This window comes from Macrobrachium nipponense, chromosome 5, assembly GCF_015104395.2.
Source record: "Macrobrachium nipponense isolate FS-2020 chromosome 5, ASM1510439v2, whole genome shotgun sequence".
NCBI lineage: Eukaryota > Metazoa > Arthropoda > Malacostraca > Decapoda > Palaemonidae > Macrobrachium > Macrobrachium nipponense.
Genome location: NC_061107.1, coordinates 29,844,034 through 29,869,033, shown reverse-complemented (window position 1 = coordinate 29,869,033; position 25,000 = coordinate 29,844,034). Strand labels below are relative to the sequence as shown.

Below are 25,000 nucleotides of genomic sequence, written 5' to 3'. Positions count from 1 at the left end.
TCTGATCTATCATTATTGGACCGTTTATTATATAAAACACTATTTCATAATGTAATTAATGAATTTATTTCTTCTGTATTTTGCCGACACCAAAAGAAGCTTCAGAGCCTGGGAGTTTTTATTCCTGATTTCACCCAGAGACACGATTGTATCTTTAACCTGTCCAATTATGTACTTTCAAAGAGAGAAGAATTTTTACTATCTCTCGGTTTGGGTTTTTGCTTACCGTCTTACAGACCTGACTATGCCAGATTCTATTTGCCATTTGAAGTGTTGTTTCAGAGACTTATGAAACTAGATATATAAAAAAAACACCAGTAATTTACAAAAGAATGTCCTCTACTGTTCATCAAACATATATGCTAACCTTAAAACCTCCTGGACACCATTTTTTTTTTTAGAAAGGATGATCTTAAATTATTACTTGAATTAAGAGAACGGGAAGATATAATTATTTGCAAACCTGATAAAGGCAAAGGTGTGGTGATTCTAAACAAAAAACGAGTATACAGAAAAAATTGAAACCATTCTATCTGATACCACTAAGTTTCAACTACGTGGTGACCCCAATTTTCTCGACATTTACAAAAGAGAAGATAAAGTCAATAGATTCTTAAGGAAACTGAAAAATGAAGGAGTAATAAATGAAACTACATACCAGCAATTATTTATCACAGGTTCTTCGTTTAGTATATTATATGGCCTACCGAAAATTCATAAACCAGGCACACCTGCTAGACCCATTATGGCTGCATACAATAGTCCTTTTTCTATCTCCAAATTCTTAGTATCACTATTAACTGAATATTCCATTAACGAAAACACTTTAAAAAATGGATATTAATTTCAGGAACAAATCATCCATCAGGACGGAGACTACCAAATGGCCAGTTTTGACGTGGAATCGTTGTTTGCGAATGAACCATTGAACGAAACCATAGATATTACTTTAAATCAGATTTTTATTAGTGATGACTCTATATTTCATGGTTTTAGTAAACCCCTTTTTAAACAATTTCTTGAATTTGCTGTGCAAGATTCCATGTTTATTTTTAATCAACGACTCTATGGGGTCGCCACTTGGGCCAATATTTGCCAACTTTTTTTTATGTCATATTTGGCAACAGAATTTTTAGACAATTGTCCTGTTTCTTGTAAACCAATGTATTACAGAAGATATGTTGACGACACATTTGCACTTTTCAGATATCAATGGCAAATAGCACAATTTTTGGAACATATTAACTTAAAACATCCCAGCATTAAATTCACTATGCAGATAGAAAATCAAAACAAATTACTATTTCTGGACATCCTTGTCACGAGAGTCAATTCAGAGTTCACGACTGCAGTATATCGAAAAAAAGACGTTCACGGGATTAGCTAATAACTTCTTTAGTTCATGTCAGAAAACTTTTAAAATGAATATCATATACATACTGGTCTACAGAGCTTTGAAATGCTCATCCAACTGGCAAATTTTTCATTACGAAATGGAATTTCTAATAACCTTTTTTCAAAAAAACTCCTATCCCAAAGACATTGTACACAATATAATTAATAAATTAGTAGGTAACCATATCCAACCACCTCCTCCGCTAATGGATGTCACAAAGAAACTAATGTATGCGTCGATTCCATACGTAACAAACTCGAAGTTTTCTCTCAGACTCTCACAAATAATAGAACAAGAAATTCCTTGTCTCAAAATTAAACTTGTCTCAAAAAATCCTTGCAAAATTGGCTCACTTTTTAATTTCAAAGATCGTCTGCAGGACTTTATGAGATCCAACGTTGTCTATAAATTCACATGCGTAGGATACCCTGCAACTTACGTGGGATCTACTCGAAGATTACTGCAGATGAGATTTTGTAGCCATATGGGTTTCAGTTATAGAACAGGTCAAAGACTTAGTAATCCTGAATTTTCTAATATCAAGAATCATGCCGCCAAATGCAAAATAAATGTATCGAAACAACACTTCTCGATAATAGGTTACACTAAAGACCCGGACCACCTGACTACCTTGGAATCGCTATTTATTAAAAGATTGGCTCCCCCATTGAATAACAACACCTCGGCTTCACCTCTACATCTGGCATAGTCAACGTCTTGGACCTGGCTCTCTCAAAAATCATTCCTTGTTTTCCTTCCATTCTAGTTGGTTGGTACCTCAGTAGTTCTTCTCTTTTCTAACTATTTATATTTTTATTGCATTTTAACATAAATACTATTGTGAATCTTTATATTTAGTTTTTAATATGTGCATTTCTCTTTTCACAAACTGAAGATGCACAAAGCTGATGTGCGAAACGTTTTGTAATAAATCTGGAAATCCGGCCTTCATGTGAAGTATCAATGGACCTCCTGAACTCTATATATACATTTACATATACATACACACACACACACACACACACACACATATATATATATATATATATATATATATATATATATATATATATATATATATTATACAGACATACATGCATATATATTATATGTATATATATATATATATATATATATATATATATATAAAGATATATATATATATATATATATGTAGTATGTATGTATGTATCTATAATATATATGCGGCCGCGTCAATATATACTGCATCTCAATAAATGTGTGTTCTGTCATCAGTTATTCTTCAGCCACTTTTTCTGGTAAAACACAGGGAAAAGAAAGAAAAAGCCGACGACATTCGAAGCAACGTCTTGGAAGCAATTACGACCCTGATCAAGAATATGGCCAGAATGAACATACAGCTGGGACTTGCCGAGAACGAAGAATCTGCCAACTTTATTAGAAGCATCAATAAAGAAGATTTCACCTTTTCCCAGGTAAGAGAGAGAGAGAGAGAGAGAGAGAGAGAGAGAGAGAGAGAGAGAGAGAGAGAGAGAGAGAATTGTTGGGTAACGTCTCTGTAGTAGATGTATGAGTCAATGGTGGTTTTATTTTGTTACTAAATATAAAAGGAATTTAATCTTATCTTTTTTCTATTAGGTTGAATATTAGTAGCAGAGAAAAAGCGTTGGCGGAGGTACTGACTGATAATGTAAATGAGGATATTGCTTATCTAGGTTATCAGAAGTGAACGGGAAATGAAAGTTATTAAGGTATTTCGTTGTAGGACAACCCTTCGAGTTATCACGATTGAATTTCAAGGTTATCATCTGCCAGCACAGGTCCTAATATTTTCCTGACATTTTTCGCTTGGATTTTGCTATGCACATATTAAGTAATGATGTCTTGGTTTAGATGAAGCCAGCCTTATGTCAGCGTTAGATCTTGACCATAGGTTGCCCGAGAAGTAATGGAAGGTGATAAAGATGAATAAGAGGCAGCAACAGGGACCGTAGTAGTGTTTAATTTCATCATAAATTCTCTAAAATTACGTGCAATATATTTTTTCCGTATGACGCCAACTAATTTTTTTAATTAAAGGAAGACTTTTTTTTTTGGTATTTTTTAACACGGTCCAACAATGACAGAAAGAGATTACAGAACACTGAGAAAGGGTTAAGGCCTATAGGAAAAATGGGCTGAGATGGTAAGTAGTGAGATAATAACACGAAACAATTTTCATATGTATAAAAGGGTTTACTCTTCATGCATCACTGAAAGGCTATTTTTCAGGGTCTCTACGTAGAGAGAGAGAGAGAGAGAGAGAGAGAGAGAGAGAGAGAGAGAGAGAGAGAGAGAGAGAGAGAGAGAGATTTCAACTTAATTCTGATATTTCTTTCCTTTTCAGGAATTCTACAGTCATGTAGAAAAACTCTGGAGAGATCGGGGCGTTCAAGAAGTTTATTCGAGGCATAACGAATTTCAGCTCATAGACTGCTCGAAATAGTGAGTATCATACCGTTCTTTAAAAAAATAAAATGAATAAAAAAATAAAAAAAATAAAAAAGTAATATACAATTTAGGTCAAGAGACCAATACAAGCGCTGGGACCAATGACGTCATTCAGTGCTGGAAAGACAACTAAGAGCAAAAAGACCTGAAAGGCGTAACAAGAAGACAACCTCGCAGTTGTCCTAGGAAATAATTGTTAGGAGAGGGTGGATAGCAAGGTGGAAGAAAGAGACTATGAATGGAGGAACAGTTAAAGGAACGAAAGGGGATGCAGTTAGAGGCCGAAGGGACGCTGCTAAGAAACTGAAGTGAGGTGCAGTGACAGCATTGTACTCCCTTACCGTTCTGCACGCTGGATAAAATAATACAAACAGGAAATAATCCTGCTTTGGTGCTTTCCGGTGAAATAAAAATCTTTCCTGTGTAACTAACATTAAGGAACGTCAAGGAAAAAATAATAGGGAAATATTTGACAGCTTTTACTCACTTAAATTATTGTGCACATAGAATTACCATTAAAAGAAAAAAGGAAAAAAAAATTTATCTTCCTAAATTGAATTTGATCTCCGGATTACAGCTAATGTTATATTGGACATAATGCCTGCCATAACGATGAAGTACATAGGATTCTTGAATGAAAAGAGCGCAAAAAACGAGGCCAAACCAAATAATTTACCTTAGAATCGACCCTTTAACTTGGCCTAGTACTGCACTAATATTCTACAATTATTTTATACTGGTATGCATGCGTTCTCTGGAATATATATGACTATATTTATATTTTTGTCTACTTATATGTTTCCTAACTGTTGTGGATATCGCGATCGGATAAAAAAATAATACAAAAATTATTGATGATGGCGCACCTGTGTTTTCAACATGAGAAGAAAATGACCTTCAGGTAAAACGGCAGACGATGAAGCACTCTGGATCCTTGCGGCAAAGAAAAATATATTGCCAGGGAGGCTATTTTTTAAACTTTCCTTTTCTAATATTACGCATTAAAATGTGTTCTTTTTTTCAGCTTTCTCGACAAAGTAGAAGTGGTAAGACTCCCCGACTACGAGCCTTCTATACAGGTAGATAAATGCCCTTTTGTAAACGAAACTTTTATTTCAGTGACACAGAAAGGTTGCAGCCAATTATCATTTTAAACGGACGAAAACGAGATCCAAATACAAGTAGTAAACATATTCTTAAGTTTTTTAATACGTCAGTACAACAAAAGGATTCTCTATTTTTCATAAACTCACAAAACATAATGGAAAAACAAGGGAGATTTAGGTGAAAGTTGATTTATTTTACCAAAAACAAATATAATGAAAACTAAGACGAACTGGATTAAAACCACGAGGAAGAATTCAAATATTTACACATTATATACGAAAAGTTTTAGTCTTGTTATGCTTCAGATAAGTTAAAACGCAAGTCGATATTTGATCGGATTCTTTCTTTCAGGACATCCTCCACAGTAGACGACGCACCACAGACATTCAGAAGATTGAATTCGAGGTCAAAGTTCCCAGGAAGTATGGTGGGGGATCCCTCAATTTCTGGGTGTTCGATGTCGGAGGCCAAAGAGGAGAAAGGAAGAAATGGATACAGGTGAGCACTGGTTTTATATTTCACAGTAAAAAGATATATACCATATATATATAATATATATATATATTATATATATATATATATATATATATATATATATATATATATATATATATATATATATATATATATATATATATATATCAAGTATAAAAGCCATTAAAACACTCTGGTTTCAAGCTAAGGATTATATTTCAGTGGACTCACTTCCACCCTTATCAAAAGATAATAGGGTCAACCTTTCCAATGGAGCCTGGGACTCTGAGCAGATAGACAGTATCTTCATTAAGGCGATGAAAAAGCGGATTAAGGCAATTAACAGAACCAACGGTGACTTAGCACTGACCCTAGACATCACCTAAGGGCATATATTCTACTATATACTTCGCTAATGAAACTCCTTCTGTCATTTACTGCTTGGTAATGGTGGAAGTGAGTCCACCGAAATATAGTCCTTAGCTTTAAACCAGAGTGTTTTAATGGGTCTTTTATACTTGAGACGTATCCTGCTTTAACAGAAGAATTTATTTACACACACAACACACACACACACACACACACACACACACACACACACACATATATATATATATATATATATATATATATATATATAATATATATATATATATATATATATATACGTATACATATAAATATTTGTGTGTTGTCAGTAACAGGGTCGGGTACTTGGCAGTTTTATCTTGGAAATGAATAATATAGTCTACGAAAGGTGGAACATTTTACTTTGCAACCTTTCGAGGCGTATAACCTCATTTTCTGGCTGAAATTATTAACAAAAGACAAAAATCATTGAGAAATACAATAACTAAAACTTAACAAAAATGGGTAAAATAGATAGATACAAAAACAAACAACAAACAACAAAATGTGTATGAAAATGTATTACATATAGGGTATTTTTATTTTTGAACATAAATATGATAAAAATTAAGGCAGCTCTTGTAAGTGGGACCTAGGATTTTAAAAAGGCTTTTAAAACACACAAGGAATAGAAAATACCAACTATAAATAAAAATAAATTATCACTCAGCCACTCTTGCACTCCACCTAAATCATCAGAAAACCAGAATGTGACAAAAAGGTTACATTTGATAAACGAAAAAAAAAAGATAAATAATCAGAGAATTCCATTACACAGGGAAATGATTGCCCATGCAACTTACCAATTCTAAACTTCTCACTATGAATCTGCCTCGGATGAAGCAATATGTTCTGAGGTATTTTGGTGAAGGAAACCTACTCTTCCTGGAGATCTTAACTCCTGTGTCGTTTATTTGAGTTGAGTTAAATATAGAATTTAGGCCAAAAGCCAAGCACTGGGCCCTATGAGGTCATTCAGTGCTGAAATGGAAATTGACAGTAAAAGGTTTGAAAGGTGTAACACGAGGAAAACCTCAAAGCAGTTGCACTCTGAATCAAGTGTTAGGAGGGTGGAAAGTAAGATGAAGAAAGTATATGAAAGGAGGTACAGTAAAAGGAACGAAAGTGGTTGTAGATGGGGGTCGTAGGCACGCTGCAAAGAAGCTTAAGTAATGCCTACAGTGCATCGCATAAGGTTCACTGACGGCACTAACCACCTACAGAGTGTGTCGTTTATTAATGTACCTGTTCGCATTGGAGTCTGCGATTCTCGGAAATCGGTTCTCGTTGGCTCAGACCCAGGGTTTTGGATCCCAGGTCTTCCTCGCAGGAAAACTTTCTTTTTTCAAAATCACATTTTTCAGCCGTAAGAGAAGAAAGTTTAGTACAAGTTCATCCGTCACTGACCGGGTTTTTAAAACACTGTCGTCTTTCTAGTCTACCCGACCGGACCTCCTTATTTCTGAGTCGTTATTCATAAAGATGGAATCGGAACTTATTAAGAACTTGTCCGGTAGACAAATGGCATTCTTATGATTTCTCTTTTAGAAGGTATATACGCAAGAGGACAATAGCCATTTTGCTTTGTATGGAAGCTTTAGTTTGCATTTTCTTTTATATTTTTATTTTTAGTTTGAACTTTATGTTCTTTTTAAGCTTCATTTGCTTTTTCAATCCTAGGTTTCATTTACATTCTCAGTTCTTGTATCTTTTTTGTTTTTCATATTTTGTTACATTCATTTTGCATTGCCAACGATTTTCCAAGGTATATAATCTCCGACAATGAGATTATACACCTCGAGAACTTCCAAAATAAAATGTTCTACCCAGCCATAGCCATAGTCTTCATTACCGAACTTGGTGCGTGTTTATGTATCCTCGTGAGTGCGTGCATGAACATATTAATGCCTGTTGTTTTTTCATAAACATGAGTAGTCGTTTCTTTAATAAATCATTCATCTACACGTTTATTCATACCCTTTTCTTCCAGGTATTTGATGGCATTCAGGCGGTGCTGTTTCTGGTGGCCTCGAGTTGCTTTGATTCGGTCATTGAGGAGGATGAAGAGACGAATCGCCTTCAGGAGTCCATCAACATCTTCAAAAGTGTCTGGGCTTCAAGGTCAGGGAAATATCAAACCTTGCTTTCATTCACAAGTTGATCACTTTCATGTTGATTCTAACTTTTGCATATGTCTTGTGTTAGTTTTGTACATTTTACAATTTGTTGCTATATTCGACTAAAAATATCTCGTTTTAAATATCGTTCATATATATGCGTTTTCCCGGAGAAGTTAAAAAATTAAGCATGTCTTAGTTTAACCAGACCACTCACTGATTAACAGCTGTCCTAGGGCTGGATCGAAGGTATAGATATTTTTACATAGCCAGGAACCAACTGGTTCCCTAGTAACTGGATCTACAGCTTATTGTGGGATCCGAACCACATTATATAGAGAAATTAATTTCTATTTACAAAAAAAAAAGAAAAATCCTCTGATTCCACGTTGGCTAAGCAGGGAATCGAACTCGGGATTACCAAATCAGTAGGCGATCTCATAAACCACTCACCCAACGAGGAGCCACTCCCGGAGAAGACAAAATTTTTTTTTACTAACAAGAAATGCTACCGACTCCTTTTGAAATGGTGCATGAAAGAGCGATTGTGAATGAGATGGTTATCACTGTAAAGTGTACATTATTAAACTGTTGTTATATGCCGCTTGCCTGAAATCTATATTTGCTCATGGATTCACATAATCTGCATAAGTTACTGACAAAGAATTATGCTCAATGATACTCAATTTCTTCATTCTTATGATTCAACTCTTATGTCATCCATCACATTTGATTCCATATACCAATAAGAACCAACCACTTCCATTCTTCAAACATTCATATTAACAATCATTTCTTAAATTTCTTGATGTTATTCAAATTCAAATATCACTTTAAAGGCTTTACTTTCGACTTATCCCTCACACAAACGCAATTAGTCTCTGAAACTTCCCTTTACTAATACTCTATAACACCATGCATGTTATTCATTTACTAACGCCCACCATTCCATTTCCGTTCAAAATCCATGTTCTGAGAATCCTTTTGTTCGCAGGTTCTTGAAGGATTCTGGTTTCATCGTGTTTCTCAACAAGCAAGACATCCTGCGGGAGAAAATCGTTCACCAGCAGAAGTCGATAGCGAAATACTTCCCAGAATATGACGACTATAAACTGGACAGCAGAGGTAAGGAAGGCATCGTGACCAGGGTGCGTCAAACTCTTAAGTGGCCCGCGGGATGGTCTTAGTGGCCCGCGAGGTGCCAAGACATTTTTCAACTCGAGCTACTATAACTATTAGAACTGAGGAAAACTTAACTAAAGTTACTCAACTGTTAAAACGAAACATAATAAGTTTTACCTTCATTCATATGACAATAATTTATTAATTTATTTCATATTATAAAAGATGGCAATGAGCCTCTTTTATTGCAAATCTTAATAAATGAGTCATAAGAAATCTTTGATGGCCCTCGAGACCATAACCAAGTGCATCATTGGCCCTCGAAAGGATTTGAGTTTGACACCCCTATGTACTTACTTGGGGAATGAGCCTTACACATACTAAAAAGTCAAAATGAAATATCCAATGTTTACCACGTGTGACAAACTGCTTTCGATTCAACCATTTGTAAAGTAACTTTGGGAAAGGCATCAAGGATGAGCCTAGCTTTATACTGTATAAAATCCAAAGTATTTGGACAGAACTGCTCCACGTTGACCTTAAATTTCCTTGGTAGGACTTCGGACATGTTGCAGTAACGGTGATTTCATCATTTGGAACCTTCGCCAAATGAGAAACGACTTGTATTACATTTTCTGTTGTCATCTTCTTTTGACTATATTTGTTGATTATCCTCTATTTTAGATCGAGTCCCCACCGAAGATGAAGAGTACCTCAGAACACGATGCTTCATCAGAGACAAATTCATGGTAAGACGATTGGGTTTGGTTATTCAATGTGCAATCACTTCCTGGTGTAACTGAATTAATTTTATTTTCATTTCTTATTTCCTATATTAAATTTAATCTTTCCGGTCACAGTGTGGTTTCGTTTTGTGTCTTTAAAACCTCTACTTTTATTTATGGCCCTTTCTGTAAATACTTTTTTGAGTTACTTGGTATTTTTAGGTATCATTTATACACACACGCTTACGTATACATATGTTTGCACACATACATATATATATATATATATATATATATATATATATATATATATATATATATATATATATATAATCTTAAAGCCAATTTTCATTGGATATCCTCCCTCTTTCTTGTTTTTGAGTTTGTATGCGCGCACGTACGCACATTATCACCATATTATTAAGTACTCATTTTCATCGTAAGGTCGGTTTTTAACTTATCTATGCAAACCTTCCACATACATACAACCATACATAACGTACACACACACACACACACACATATATATATATATACATATATATATATAATATATATATATATATATATATATATACTATATATATCTATATATATATAATATATATATATATATAGATATATATATATAGTATACTTACATATATATGTCATGTAAGAGTTTTAGCTGTACATAGATAGATAAGTTGAAGAACTCTTATTATGCACTTGAGAGAGAGAGAGAGAGAGAGAGAGAGAGAGAGAGAGAGAGAGAGAGAGAGAGAGAGAGAGAGAATGTTAAATGAACAGTGGATTTAAAATCATATTTGCTTTTTAAAGTTGCTTGGTATTTCCATCCACTTTCTATAATCAAATCCATTTTCTTTGAAACACTAGACAGTAACTAACGAGGCCTTGCAGCAAAGACTAATGTATATTCAAAATTCCACCGCAGGACATTGCATCGCAACCAGTGCAATGGGAGGGCAAGAAGGTCACCCCAGGAATGCCAGCTTTGCCCAACGACAAAAAGAAGGGGGAATGTTACTGCCACTTCACCACAGCGACAGACACCAACAATGTCAAACTCGTTTTTGATGACGTACACAACATGATCATCATGTGGAACCTGCAGGAAATCGGCATCAGCGTATCCTAACCAACCTTAGAACACCTCAGTGACACTTGTCGTCGGGTAATCGTTCATTCTGGGCTCTGTCTTCAAGGGGCCTTCTTGCAATACATTACTTGTCGCGTGTCACTTGATATCTTCCAGTTCTTCGGCGCTTCTTGATATTCCAGCGTGGATTCGACTGATTTCTTGCAGGAGAATTAAAGTCTTGATCGGTCTCTGCTATATCCGGCATCAATCACGAGCAGAGAAAACTGTTAGCAATAAAAACAACTTTCCAGAACGCCAATCTTAGACAACATTCCCAATGATCGGATTTTTTTTTTTTTTAGGGGGGGGTGGGGGGGGTTGGGGTTGTGGATTTGTTTCTGTAAAATGTGATTCTTTGAAGATTCCATTTTTCTCTTCCTTAGCTTCATTTGTAGAACTTTAGCGCGAAAGGATTTAGATTTAATACCTAGATGTTATATGTTCTTGTAATAAAGGTGTATAGAAACGCAGTACTATTTCGATTTTATTTTTCTATTCCTCTTTAGATATTGCACGTAGTCATCAGAAAAACTGTTATCGTCGATAAAATACCACTTTGTCAATATTAGGAAAGGCTGCAGGCATCTGAGTGTTGAAGGTTTCGCATTCTATGTTCAGATGACTTGTTCAGTCATCAGAAGCTGAGCAACACTAAGGAGACTTGTCACCGGCATTTTTCAACGATTGGGCTTCTTTGTACTGTTCAGCGTCCTTGCCGTAATAAGAATGCCTGATGGTTTTTATTGGATTTAAGAAAAGTAATAGCAGCGATTTAAATCTGCTTACACTGCGCTATACTAATCGAATGTAGGGTTTCTGAACACTAGGTCAAGTGGCATCAGTAAAAAAAAAAAAAAGAAAAAAAACTTTTATTGCCATAGGCGACAGTTTACAAATTAACACATAACAAAAACACTAAGGTTAATAAGGATATGTTATAGGCACTATTTATTCACTTTCCTGGGTTAATGTAACAATTCATATAAAATTCTCACATTGTTTTGTTGCGGAGATTAATCTTACAGAAAATGATTTCATTCTTGATTGGATGACTGACATACTATATGTAGCCTTTGGCAAGACTTAAAACTAAAATTATAACAACTACGAAATGCCTAAATTAGAAAACAAATAACATCTATACGTACAGAAGCTTCACTAATTATAACATAATGACCAAATAGTGTAAGTAGTTCTACTGGTTAATTCTAATGAACATCAAATGTATACGAGTATGTTTTACAGAATGCCTGTATGCATATTCTGAGCTTGTAATATTTTGGCTCAAAATAAGACATTCCGGCACTGGCTAGGACGAAAGTAAAAAGCCAATAGGGGTTAAATGAAGTAAATCTTAGTTTAACCGGACCACTGAGCTGATTAACAGCTCTCCTAGGGCTGGCCCGAAGGATTAGATATTTTTTACATGGCTAGGAACCAACTGGTTACCTACCAACGGGGCCTACAGCTTATTGTGGGACCCGAACCACATTTTATCGATAAATGAATTTCTAATCACCAGAAACTAATATCTCTGATTCCTTGTTGGCAGAGCAGGGAGCCAAAAGGGGTGGCTGAGAGATGCAGGGCGTGGAAAGGGGTACCTAGAGATTGTTGTGTCAGGAAGACTGCTGGGACTGGAGATTCAGGTTAAAGACTACAAATATGGTAGTCCAAGGTTTGTTTTGGTACAACCGGGAGTGGTACAAGAAAACTTGTTATAATAACCATAGAACAAGAATGATATTTACAGTGGAAGTTTCTGGGTAAGTCCGAATCTGTAACTGGGTGGGTCTAGAGAAAGAGTGAGATTGATTGTGGTGTGATTTAACTGGAGTGGCATGTGATAAAAAAAAGTTTAGTAAATAGTTATGGAATACTTAAAATGAAAGATGGAGAGATCTTAATGAAGTATTGTGTAAGAGGGTCTTGATTATTGGGAATATATGGCTTCAAAAGAGAATATTCATGAAATTATCTGGGAAATGAAAATGATAAAGGAAAGACTCTCTTAGTAGAGATAAGACCAAGTTGATGATAGTTGATGGTGGTAGCTATGATCATAATCTGACTGGTGGTTGGGGGTTTTTATGATAGTTATCAGACTGCAAGTGAAATATAGGGTAGTGGTAGATCTATTTAGAGAAAGGTTGAAAATATGATATATGTTGTTACGAGAAAGGAAATACGACAAAAGGTGAAAATGGCATAAAAAACATGAAAATTGGGCAAGGATGAGAGCCACGTAAGTGGAGGGAGTTATGGCAAGTATACAAAATTAAGTGGTGTAATTGAGGAGTCAGCAGGGATTCTTCACAAACATAGCAATATAAAAAAAAAGGAATAAAAGCAGTTAGTGGTAACAAGAGAGGTTTTCTGAAGTCTAAAAGGTTTTTTGATGTGCTACAGAGACAGAGAACAGATCTATACTGCCATATAATAAGCTGGACAAGACAAGAAAGTGATATATGACAAGAAATGATGAATGAAGATACAGGGGTGATTTTAAGGTAGCATGGTAGAGAGAAAAAGGTGTTCCGGACGAGTATGAGGAGAGCAATGTAATGAACACAGGGAACTTGGAATTAACGATGCAAATGAAGAGATGGTGCCCGAAGTGAATAATGTAATCATCTGTCGGTGTAATGAGTTCTCCGAAGAGTTGGAGAGTGAGGATGATATATTTAAGAAATGCAAGAGAAATGGATTAGTGTGAATGTAACAGCATTCATGAAAGTCACTGACATGAATGTAATGATAGATGTAAAGAATGGAAAGAGTTGAAGACTGAAATGGATAAGATTTGATGAGGCTACGAGTGATGAATTGGAGTACGGTTGCAGCAGTGATCAAGCGGCTGACCAGGGTGAGGCATGTTTGGTCGAGGAAAAGTTCCCAAATGACTGTTAAGAGGAATAACTATTCCACTGTACAATAGGGAAAGGTGAAAGAAAAGTTCACAACACAAAGACGTATACGAGGGACATAATGGAACACTGTAGGATTTTGAATAAGAGACCGAGTTAACAAAGATGCCGACAGGGGAAGTGGGATTCATATAAAGAAGAGGGTGTCCAGATCAAGTTTTTTGCACATGGAATAGTCGAGTGAAAAGTCTAAGGCTAGATGGAAAAAGTTGCGCTTGTGGCATGCATGGACCTACAGAAGGCTCATGACTGAAATGATAGCGATGCAACGCGAATGGTGTTAAAAGGAACTTTCTGTGAGATATTCTAAGTTATTTTGCACATTGGGCTTCTTATAGAACATGAAGACATGCGTGACTGAGTTGGAAAAAGTGAGCCAAAATGAGGGTGTCATGTCTTCATCTTCATGGATGTTCAATAATCTTATAAATGGAGCAATGAGAAGAGTTGAAGGAATGACTTAAGATGTAGGTGAAAAGCTGTGGATAAGGAAACAATCCCTAACTGGAGCGTGGAGCGGTTGATAATTGTTTATGACACAATGTTAGTTATACCAAAGAGAAGCTGCAGAAAATGCTAAGACTGAAAGTCAGGAAACATAAAACAAAGCTAATGTTCGCAAGAGTAAAGGAATAAGGATAAACAAAACCCAAGACAGTGAAAATAGATTTTCAGTTTTGACGGTATAAGGATAAATGTAATTATTTAATAGAGGGATTTGGAAGTCAGTGTAATGAATGAAGGTAAGATGAAAGAAAAACTGAGGCAAAGACAACAAGATTTCTAAGAAAGGTTTGGCAAAGGTATAACGTTCAAGGGACTGTTAAGTCAACTGTCATTTATGGAAGTAAAGTGTGCTTGTTGAATGTGAATTCACGAAAATGAAAAGCTGTTGAGAATGATCTTTTATTTAGGAAATACAGAGTAACGATGACTGAAAGGCCGGTAAATTTGGAAATATAAAGCAATGCGACAAACAGATTTGTTAGGGTGGAACGATGGGTCATTGCCCCTCGAGGTGGTTGGGTCACTTGATGAAATAGAAGGCAGCAGGGTGGCAAAAGTTCCTGGGAGAAAGGAAAGTAAAACTGAGAAAAAGGTGGCCACAAGAGGCGTTGAAACAGGTAGAAATCATACCCAGGAATGATCAAGAGCAGAAGCTCGTGCGAGACAGAAATTTGTCTTAAGTAGGGGAGGGGGAGGGGGGAGGGTGGGGAAGAGCCCACAGCGTTGCTGACAAGCCTCCCGAATACGTATAGTATGTACTTGAAGTTTTCTTCACAGAGATCTCCCATGAGTCAGTAGTTGAAGGATGAATGTGGAAGTGACGGTCATTTTTCCATAGAACCACTTTTGTTATGAAAATAGCAGTGCGGATGTATATGTCATGGAAAATAGCAGTGTGTGAGTGTATGTCTGTATGTCATGGAAATGGTAGTTTGTGTGTGTGTGTGCCATGGAAAATGGCAAGGTGTGTGTGTACGTTTGTATGTGTAGTTCTATATGAAATTGAAGGTACTGTAATTTGTAGAGGCACTAGTTATCTATATTCGAAGAATTATAGATATCATAATTAAAATCTAATCAAAGAGGAAACTAAAGGGGACCTACTTGCACTTCACATCTTGATGTTTACTCTCTCCTATCCTCATTCTACACAATACCTGGTAATTAATATAATGATGACTTTATTCTTATAAAATACTCATCCATTTCTGATTACCAGAACTCATATAATCCCACAACAAACACAAGACAGATATCATCATAAATACATTTATAAACTTCTTTTCCTGGAGTACTAATCACTGCTGTAGACCTGTATCATCGACAATCACTCATTAAGACCTCATCTTCAACAATCGCTCTTTAGAGCTTTATCTTGGACAATCACTCGTTTGAACCTTAAATGATACGTGTTCAGGCCATGTCTTGAACAGTATCTCATTCAAATCTTATCTTCGACAAACAATCACTTTTTAGTGTCTTTATCTTCCATCAATCACTTGCCCAGACATTACCTTGAACAATCACTCCTTCAGACTTTACCTTCAACAACCATTCCTTCAGACTTTACCTTCAACAATCACTCCTATAGACTGACTTTACCTTCAACAATCATTCCTATAGACTTCACCTTCAATAATCAATCATGCATACCTTATCCTCGACAAACATTCATCTAGGCCTGATCTGTAACAGACCTTGTTTGGACCTTAGATTCAGCAGCAAGCGCTTGTTTGAACCTTATTTTCATCAATCACTCGTTTGGATCGTTAACAAACACCCATTCAGACCCTATCTCCAATAAAAGCTTATGTTCTCCTTATTCCAATCACTCATTTAAACTTTATTTTTGAGAATCTCTCATTGGAGCCTTATTTTTAACAATCCTTTGTTTAGACCTCATCCTCTACAATGACTCATTTAGACATTATTTCAAGCAATCATTTGATAGCACCTTATATTTAGCAAGCACTCCTTTTGACCTCATCCACAACAGTCAATCAATTAGACCTTATCTTCAAGAATCACTCGTTTAGACTTCACCTTCACTCGACCATTTGGGTTTCATAGCGAATCATTCGTATCAGGACTTCAGTGAACGTATCAAACCTTACGAGTAATTAGGTAGTTCAGTATGCAGCTTAAATACGATAAAAAGGAACATTTGCGGAAATGAACTGAAGTGAAAATATTCATCAAAGAGATGCAGATCCAGATTCACGCTGTATATGACGATCATATTTTTCTCAGAACGGAAAACTCGACCTATTCTAATCATACCGATTAACCTGCATATCTGCGATTATCATTCCCAAGGCCAATATAGTATTGATCATTCCTAAATTGCAACAGCCTCGTATCCTGATTATCCGCTGATTTACAAAATTGCTATAATTACAATTCTTAAATTGCAACAGCCTCGTATCCTGATTATCCGCTAATTTACAAAATTGTTATAATTACCATTCTTAAATTACAACAGCCTTCGTGTCCTGATTATCCGCCGATTTGCAAAATAACTATAATTACACTTCTTAAATTACAACAGCCTCGTATCCTGATTATCCGTGATTTGCAAAATTGCTATAATCACCATTCTTAAATTAAACAGCCTCGTGTCCTGATTATCCGCTGATTTGAAAAATATCTATAATTACAATTCTTAAATTAAACAGCCTCGTATCCTGATTATCGGCTGATTTGAAAAATAACTATAATTACAATTCTTAAATTACAACAGCCTCGTATCTTGATTATCAATAATTCTGCATAATGTGAAATCTTTTTCCAAAACTAGGAAAACCAACAACGACTTATCACAGCGATGCAGTTTTTAATCCTAATTCTTTACAAATCCCAATTTGAGTATCTAACCAACAGATTTAATTAAGACGAGTTTCTCTATTATTTGGAAATGGCTTCCTTCGTAAGTTGAAGTCGTACTGAACATCTGTGGAACGATTAATCATTTTAATTGAACTTGAAAGAATCAGAGCAACACTGATCATCATGCACTTCTGACTCTCCACTTTAGCCACTCGTCTACGAAACATTTAAGGTAAACATTTTACCAGAGCCTCGGATCCAACCCGCCCCCCCAACCAAAAATGATTCATTTTCATGACTCGTAGGGAGGTGGAGGCCTTGTGATGACTTTGTCGAGGAGAGGAGCCCCGTCGTCCTTATCTTGGGATGGGGTCGAGACGCGGACGCTGCCTTTGAAGAGGCCCTTCTCCCCGACTGGCGTGAGTTCCCGGGGGGCTTTGAAGTCTCCATTCTTGTAGTTTTCCTTGGAATCCGTATCGAAGGGAAGCGTCACGACGTCTGGGATAGGCTTCTTGTAGTAGTGTCTCGCTAAGGCGCTCAGAAATACCAGTTGTCCCATCAGTAACGCGTTTAGAAACGCTGGAAGAAAACAAATAGGAAGTAAATACTATATTAATACAAAGCAGTCAACGATAAGTGAGTTAGACTAAGCGCAAAGGAACCTGAAGAAATTTTTATGTTCTGCAGCAGGGACTAAGCCTAATAGCACTAAAAACTTAAACTTTTACGTTGTTCTGTCGTGGACAATAATATAGACAGCAACGCTATAGGAAAATCAATGGCAATATGAAAAATTATTTTTCAAAATTGAATGCGCTTAAAGAACCTTTCTGTTAATATCTCTTGGGAAATGAGGAAAGGAAAAGCCAGCAAAGGTCCTTGATTATATGGTGAAAGTTCCAAGGCTCAGTGCCAGATTTTGGGGCAGGCAAAGTATTATTCAGCTGGCCAGGGTCCCACAAAGAATTACCCTCAAAAAATACCCTTCCATCACAAATATGACAATCAATCTGCATATTGCATATGATAATTTTCTAAATAAATTTATTAAGGTAAAAGATATAATGACACTTTTTCCATATTTTTACAGCTGCGCTTCATTTCCATCAAGATAAGATGAATGCTACGCACAATTTCAATAATGGAAGAGGTGTCATTTGTATCTTTTACATTACCAAGCTTATCTAGAAAATGGTTATATATTATATATACACACACATACATACATATATATATATATATATATATATATATATATATATATATACATATATGTGCGTGTGTGTGTGTGTGTGTGTGTATGTGTGTGTGTGTGTGTAGATTGATTGGTATATTTGTGGGGTGACCCATTTTTTGGGGCTATTCTTTGTGGCACTGCGGTCAGCTGCCAAATTTGCCTGCCTTTAAATCCGGAACTTTTATCGTGTAATCAAAGGCCCTTTGCTTGGTTTTTCTTTCTTCGTTTTCCACGAGATAGTTACAGAAAAGATTTTTGTATAAATGTATTATATTTTGAAAAATAAGTTTTCATCTACTAAGTCCTATTGCCCTTCATTTTTTTACAACGCTTCTATAAATAGTATTGTCCACGAAAGAATAACGTGAATGTTTATACTGTTGGGGCTGTTAGGCTTAGTCCTACCTGAAAAATCTAAAGAATCTGTCAGGTTCCCTCTGACTTTTGTCTGGCCCATTCACACACTCGTTTCATGCAAGTTGGGGTCCTTCCTCCTCAATACCTGTTGCACATTTATCTAACACTTCCTAGGGCTTCCTCGACTCCTTCCTCTAGGGTGGTCTTAGAATATCAATTTTTTGTTACGTTATTTCGCAAGTCCGTAATTTGTCATCTACGCGCACCGCTAGACGGCAAAACCTTTGGCGTAATTCTCCAACCTGTCAAGTTTTATTCTATTTTGTATAACCGAGCCAAAATTTAATAGTTTTACCATTCCTTCTTTAAATGGAAATGAATTAAGGGGGTTCAAGAAAGTTAGGAATATTGTATATTAATAGGAATATTGTATGTATATATACTATGTATACATAGTTATCTTAGTTTAACCAGACCACTGAGCTGATTAACAGCTTTCATAGGGCTGGCCTGAAGGATTAGATATTTTTTACGTAGCTAGGAACCAATTGGTTACCGAGCAACGGGACCTACAGCTTATTGTAGGATCCGAACCACATTATATCGAGAAATGAATTTCTATCACCAGAAATAAATTCCTCTGGTTCCGCGTTGGCCGAGCCGAGAATCGAACTTCGGACCACCGGATTGGTTACATATCTAGATATATATATATATATATATATATATATATATATATATATATATATATATATATATATATATTATATATATATATATATATATCGGCACCGACAAGGCTTTTTCTGAATGGAGTAACTGTGTATGTGATGCAGGGCAGCACTGACTGTATAAATTTCCCAATGAATGCAGCATAATCAGTCTTTACATAATCATCGCTAAAGCATATTCAGCTGAACATGAAAGGATACAAACTAGCTGATCTAAGAAAATATTAAACATTTAATCCTGAGTGTGAGGGACAGCGACTAGAGAGAGAGAGAGAGAGAGAGGAGAGAGAGAGAGAGAGAGAGAGAGAGAGAGAGAGAGAGAAGAAAATAGTTACAACCCGATGAACTGGATAACTGAAAATGGACAATCTCTTGGGGAATATATTTCAGCGCAATTTCAGCTTCCTCATAAAGATAAATGAGAAGAAGAAGAAGAAGAAGAAGAAGAAGAAGAAGAAGAAGAAGAAGAAGAAGAACAACAACAACAACAACAACCCAATGAAAAGGCACATTATACTAATGAAGAAGCCAATTTAAAGACATAATAGACCAATGTCCCTTCAAATCTACAAATCTCAAACAAAAGAAACGCAAACTACTCTATGAAACGACTACTAAGGTGCATCACTGACCAGCAGCGACTAGATCCAGCAGAGAGAGAGATCTACTACTTACTATTTGCGAAGACTTTCGGCGAGATTGGGGGGAGGCAAGGAAAGGCTCCAGAGGGCACGAGGATGGAGTTGACGATGATAGCTTGCAATCTGAGGAAGAACAAACACAACTGGAAAGCCACGATCTTGGGCACGTAGTAAAATTCCCGCAGGTGCCTCAGAGAGGATTTGAAACCCACGATGAACGCCCACAGGGCGAACCCGAAAGACGTCGTCGCTACCGGGTAGATGTAAATATAGCCGTTGTTTGGGCGCATGTCTAAGTGGGTGTACCTGAAAAAATCAACGAGTGAATACATATATATATATAAATACGACGTATATATATATATATATATATATATATATATATATATATATATATAGCATATACTACATTTTATACACGCTCATAGTATATATATATATGTATATATATATATATATATATATATATATATATATATATATATATATATATGATTTCCTTTAAATGGCCTCGTTACGATGGAAACGAAACGAGGGCCAATGTGTATTTGCCCCAAAATATACTATAGTGGCATATCAAAATTTCTTTGTTGCTTTTATAGGCTTCATAAGAAAAAGATTAAACTATTATATTACAGAAAGCGGAAGTAAACATATATTTAGGGTCAACAGGAATGAAATACATTAATAGGGAAATTGCATACCCATTATCTACTTGCGAAATGTAATCGCCCACTTAATTATACTTTACATTAATTATACAACATAATACAAATGTTGGATACAGTATCTTCATTAAGTTATTCCTTTTCAAAAGATATAGTGAATTTCGATTACTTAAAATATAAAATTGGCTCTTGAGCCCCAATCTACGCACGATATATTAATCCTTCTTATGGAAACGAGAACCCTCAGATTTACATATCACATAACGACAAGACTTCTTTATTATATTTTCTAAACAGATTCTTCAACGAGGAAACTTAGCTGTAAATGGATTTCTCTCCCCTAACATTTTGTGGTTCCTTCTGTGCAATGTCAGTATCCAACACCGTCATCTTTTTTTCATGACTCTGTTCTATTATCCTACAATTCTCTATCAATCTATATTGTATCTATAGATCCAACACTTCTCTTTGAACATTAAATTCGAATCTTACCATCCTTCCAACCAAAGAGTAACTTGGAATATGGAGACCACTATCTGCACCCAAGTATGCTGCATCACTAATATCTTCACAAACCTAATTTGGCGCCTGAAAATAAGAATAACAAAAATGATTAAAGTTTGAGAACACATGAATGTCCGAATTTTGATGTGCGCGGGTAAATCGTGTTTCGTATGTGCCTGTCAGGGACTGAAAAAATATAACAGAAATAATCTTGAAAAAACGTATCCAAGAAATGAAGTTCTCAAAACATCTAGATGCTTCTAAAACAAATTTCAATGTAGTAATGACAATCACCCTCGATCCATCGAGTGGTGCTTACTTTCGAATGCTCATACTATTTTCCACTTTATAAATATTGTTGCTGTTTTTCAAAAAACAGAGTTCAGATGAAATTTGGTGAAAGTATTCGCTGCTTTGTTTCCCAATGGACTGTATAATTCAGGTGAATAGCATTGACGAATTGGCTTAGTTTCTGTGCGAAAAAGTGTGTGAAGTCCTCTTATTCTTCTACATAATGCTGGAGGTAATCGTGTAGTTTTTGTGCGATAAATTGTTTAAGTGTTCATATTCTTATACAGAATGCTGGAGGAAATGCTGTTTACTCACTTTCCCTAAAATCTCCCTTCTTAAAATGCTAAAGTCCTCAACAGTGCTCTAAAACTGAACACGCAAGCTGACTGAAACCACAAATTCAATTCCAGCCAAGCTTATATTAGACCTAAAAGACAACTCACTTATTAGCTCTGGAAGAAGGGCAGACGCAGCAGGGCCAACAGCAGCAAGGCGGCCCTTTCCACGAGAGCGCCGACCCCTCCATCTTGGCCACGAAGCGAGACTCCCCTCCGAAGTAGTTGAGCGTCAGGACCAAGAACTGCCACATGCAGACGGCGAAGTAGACCTGGGCGCTAGCGTCCAGGAACGTATTGGCCTTCTGGAACAGCAGACCAAGGTAGCTGCACAGTCCAATTACCTGAGGAATAAGGAAGAGAATGATTTGGACTCTATATTGAACAACTGACGCCCTTGCCAGTATCTTAAAAGTGAATACTTAATAAAAGAGGTCTATCATGATTTTGGAAAGCCACATTACTCAAACTGAAGGTACGCGTCATCGCTCTATCTGTTGATAATAATACCGAGTGTGAATGTCACTTCATGTTCATCAAATAGGTGAAAATATGTATTTTCTTCAAGGTAAAACATTGAACAAGATAGTTCACAATGAAAGAAGGAGCTACACACCGGATAAACAGAGAGGACAATAGCCGTCGTGGCCTTGTGTCTCGGCTGGGTATACTTGATGACGTAAGCCAACGTATCCACGTACAGGATTATCAGCAAGAGGAAGGCCGCGGTGGCAAAGCCCACGAGCATCCATCCTGCAATGCCCAGAGCTGTTCAGGAAGAGAAGGAATATGGCACTGATATAAGAACACAAAAAGAAATTTCGTTCATTTTTATAAATGAGGAAAGTGGTGGCATTAAAACCATAGGTACCAGGCATAGGATAAAAATAACCCATCAGAAACATTAAAATGTTGGCCAGCAAACTCTAGAATATAAATTCCCATGTGGGCGTCGTATAAAAACTCCCCTCGTACACATACATACATACACAAACACACATACACGCACACAAACACACACCAACCACCACACCACACCCACACACACATATATATATATATATATATATATATATATATTATATATATATATATATATATATATATATATATATGCGCAACTCTAATAGCCACAATGCCCTCTTAACTTCTTGAATCTTTACTTCTTTTTTGGATACGCTTGTCACTACAAAGCCTGTAAGAAATTGTGATGTCCAGCACCGGGAAACGTGACCTCTTTGTGATTATGGACCTGGGTTCGTTGACCTCTTTGTGATTATGGACCTGGGTTCGTTTCCCGGTAAACGACATCAGAATTTCTTCAAAAAAAATTCTTTTGAACTTGGATCTTCAGGCTTTTTAGTGACAAGCGTATCCAAAAAAAAAAGAATAAAGAATTGAAGAAGTTAAGAGGGCATTGTGGCTATTACAGTTGCATATGTAGCTGGTGAAAAAGTGACCAGTAGATTCTACATTACAAAAAAAAAAAAAAATAGTATATATTATATATATAATATATATATTAATATATAGATAATATATATATATATATCATTATATATATATAATATAATATATATATATATATTATATATTATTATATATATACATATTTGTTGAGTGTGTGTAAATATCACAACAGTTAACCCCCATTTAAACCACGTGAGAATCATAGAAAATGGCATATAACCACGGATGGAAAATGCTAAACTTAACTGGCATCGTTCAATATTATGTAGACTTGATAATTACCATCCTTATACACACACACACACATATATATACACATGTACGGATGCATGTGTGTGTATATTGTATATGCATAAGTATATACGTATATATATACATATTACATAGTACATACACATAATACATGTGTGGATGCACGTTATATAATATATATTATATTAATAATATTATTAATATATATATATATTATATACATATACATATATATATATATATATATATATATATATATATATATATATATATATATATATATATATATATATTTGTGAGTGTGTGTGTGTGTGAATATCACAACAGTTAACGCGTGATAATCATAAAAAATGCATATAACCACGGATGGAAAATGCTAAGCTTAACTGGAATAAGTACTTTCTTCTTACTGATATCGTCAGTGAGACGAAAGTAATAGCTTCAATTAAGCTTTTCATTTACTCTCCGCAACACGAGCATGCACACACATAATATATATATATATATATATATATATATATATATATATATATATATATATATATATATATATATATTATGTGTGTTCATATCTACATATCTGTATTTACGGTAATATCGATCTCTCTATAAATATATGCATGCTAAAACAACTTTTCATACTCTGAGGTGTCGCAGTCACGACCAATTTACTTTGATTTACCTAAATCTCCTAAACGCTCAAACACAAGAGAACAAATCGTACTGCATTTCTTTGCCTGCGCATTTTTTGCTCATGAGTCGCTTGATAAAACTCCCTTTGTTTACGTCTTCTCTCACGTACTCGGTTCCGAGAACATTTCTCAAGTCAGAATTTTATAGCGGGTGAGCCAATTTTGCCGGTTTCTGGGCAACGTACAGGCTCCCTGGCTGATTACCAAACTTTGTAGACTTCATTTTATGCTCACACACCCTATTTCATTCAGCAATTCATGCACGGCCATTGTTCGTCTGTAGGTAAGTCTTCATTCTTGAGCACAACCTTGTCTATCTAATCTAAAGTCACGTTTTCTATCAAGTCTATCATAAGTGTCGTGTTTTCAAAGATGTCAGATGAAGCCTGACAGAAAGATTATTTACTTTCCGGTCAGTCAGTATCTTTTCATTAATCATATACATACTCGTGGTTATTCACATGATTTGTAATTTGTATAATTTTGAATTACAGCCATATATTTAAACATATGGCCTTCAATTTAACTCTATAAAATGACAAGGAGATAGAGAGTAATATCAAAAATCTGATTTGCATGCATCCTAAATACAGATAACTT

At 35.7% G+C, this 25,000-nt stretch overlaps 2 protein-coding genes across 5 annotated transcripts in view; one reads left to right on the top strand and one right to left on the bottom strand.

The window, feature by feature from the left end:
• LOC135215271 (guanine nucleotide-binding protein G(s) subunit alpha-like) overlaps positions 1 to 11,432 on the top strand; it is a 27,184-nt gene extending 15,752 nt beyond the window's left edge. The window contains exons 3-10 of the mRNA XM_064249816.1: positions 2,688 to 2,853; positions 3,765 to 3,862; positions 4,893 to 4,947; positions 5,327 to 5,473; positions 7,848 to 7,978; positions 8,969 to 9,099; positions 9,781 to 9,845; positions 10,756 to 11,432. Of these exons, the coding sequence (XP_064105886.1) occupies positions 2,688 to 2,853; positions 3,765 to 3,862; positions 4,893 to 4,947; positions 5,327 to 5,473; positions 7,848 to 7,978; positions 8,969 to 9,099; positions 9,781 to 9,845; positions 10,756 to 10,959 (997 nt within the window). The 3' untranslated portion in view covers positions 10,960 to 11,432. The remainder of the gene's footprint in view (positions 1 to 2,687; positions 2,854 to 3,764; positions 3,863 to 4,892; positions 4,948 to 5,326; positions 5,474 to 7,847; positions 7,979 to 8,968; positions 9,100 to 9,780; positions 9,846 to 10,755) is intronic.
• A 386-nt stretch (positions 11,433 to 11,818) lies between these two features.
• LOC135215270 (organic solute transporter subunit alpha-like) overlaps positions 11,819 to 25,000 on the bottom strand; it is a 146,991-nt gene continuing 133,809 nt past the window's right edge. For all 4 annotated transcript variants that reach the window (XM_064249813.1, XM_064249814.1, XM_064249812.1 and 1 more), the window contains 5 exons: positions 22,603 to 22,754; positions 22,095 to 22,330; positions 21,349 to 21,444; positions 20,223 to 20,494; positions 11,819 to 17,801 (listed from right to left, as the gene is read on the bottom strand). In XM_064249813.1, the coding sequence (XP_064105883.1) occupies positions 17,515 to 17,801; positions 20,223 to 20,494; positions 21,349 to 21,444; positions 22,095 to 22,330; positions 22,603 to 22,754 (1,043 nt within the window). In that variant the 3' untranslated portion in view covers positions 11,819 to 17,514. The remainder of the gene's footprint in view (positions 17,802 to 20,222; positions 20,495 to 21,348; positions 21,445 to 22,094; positions 22,331 to 22,602; positions 22,755 to 25,000) is intronic.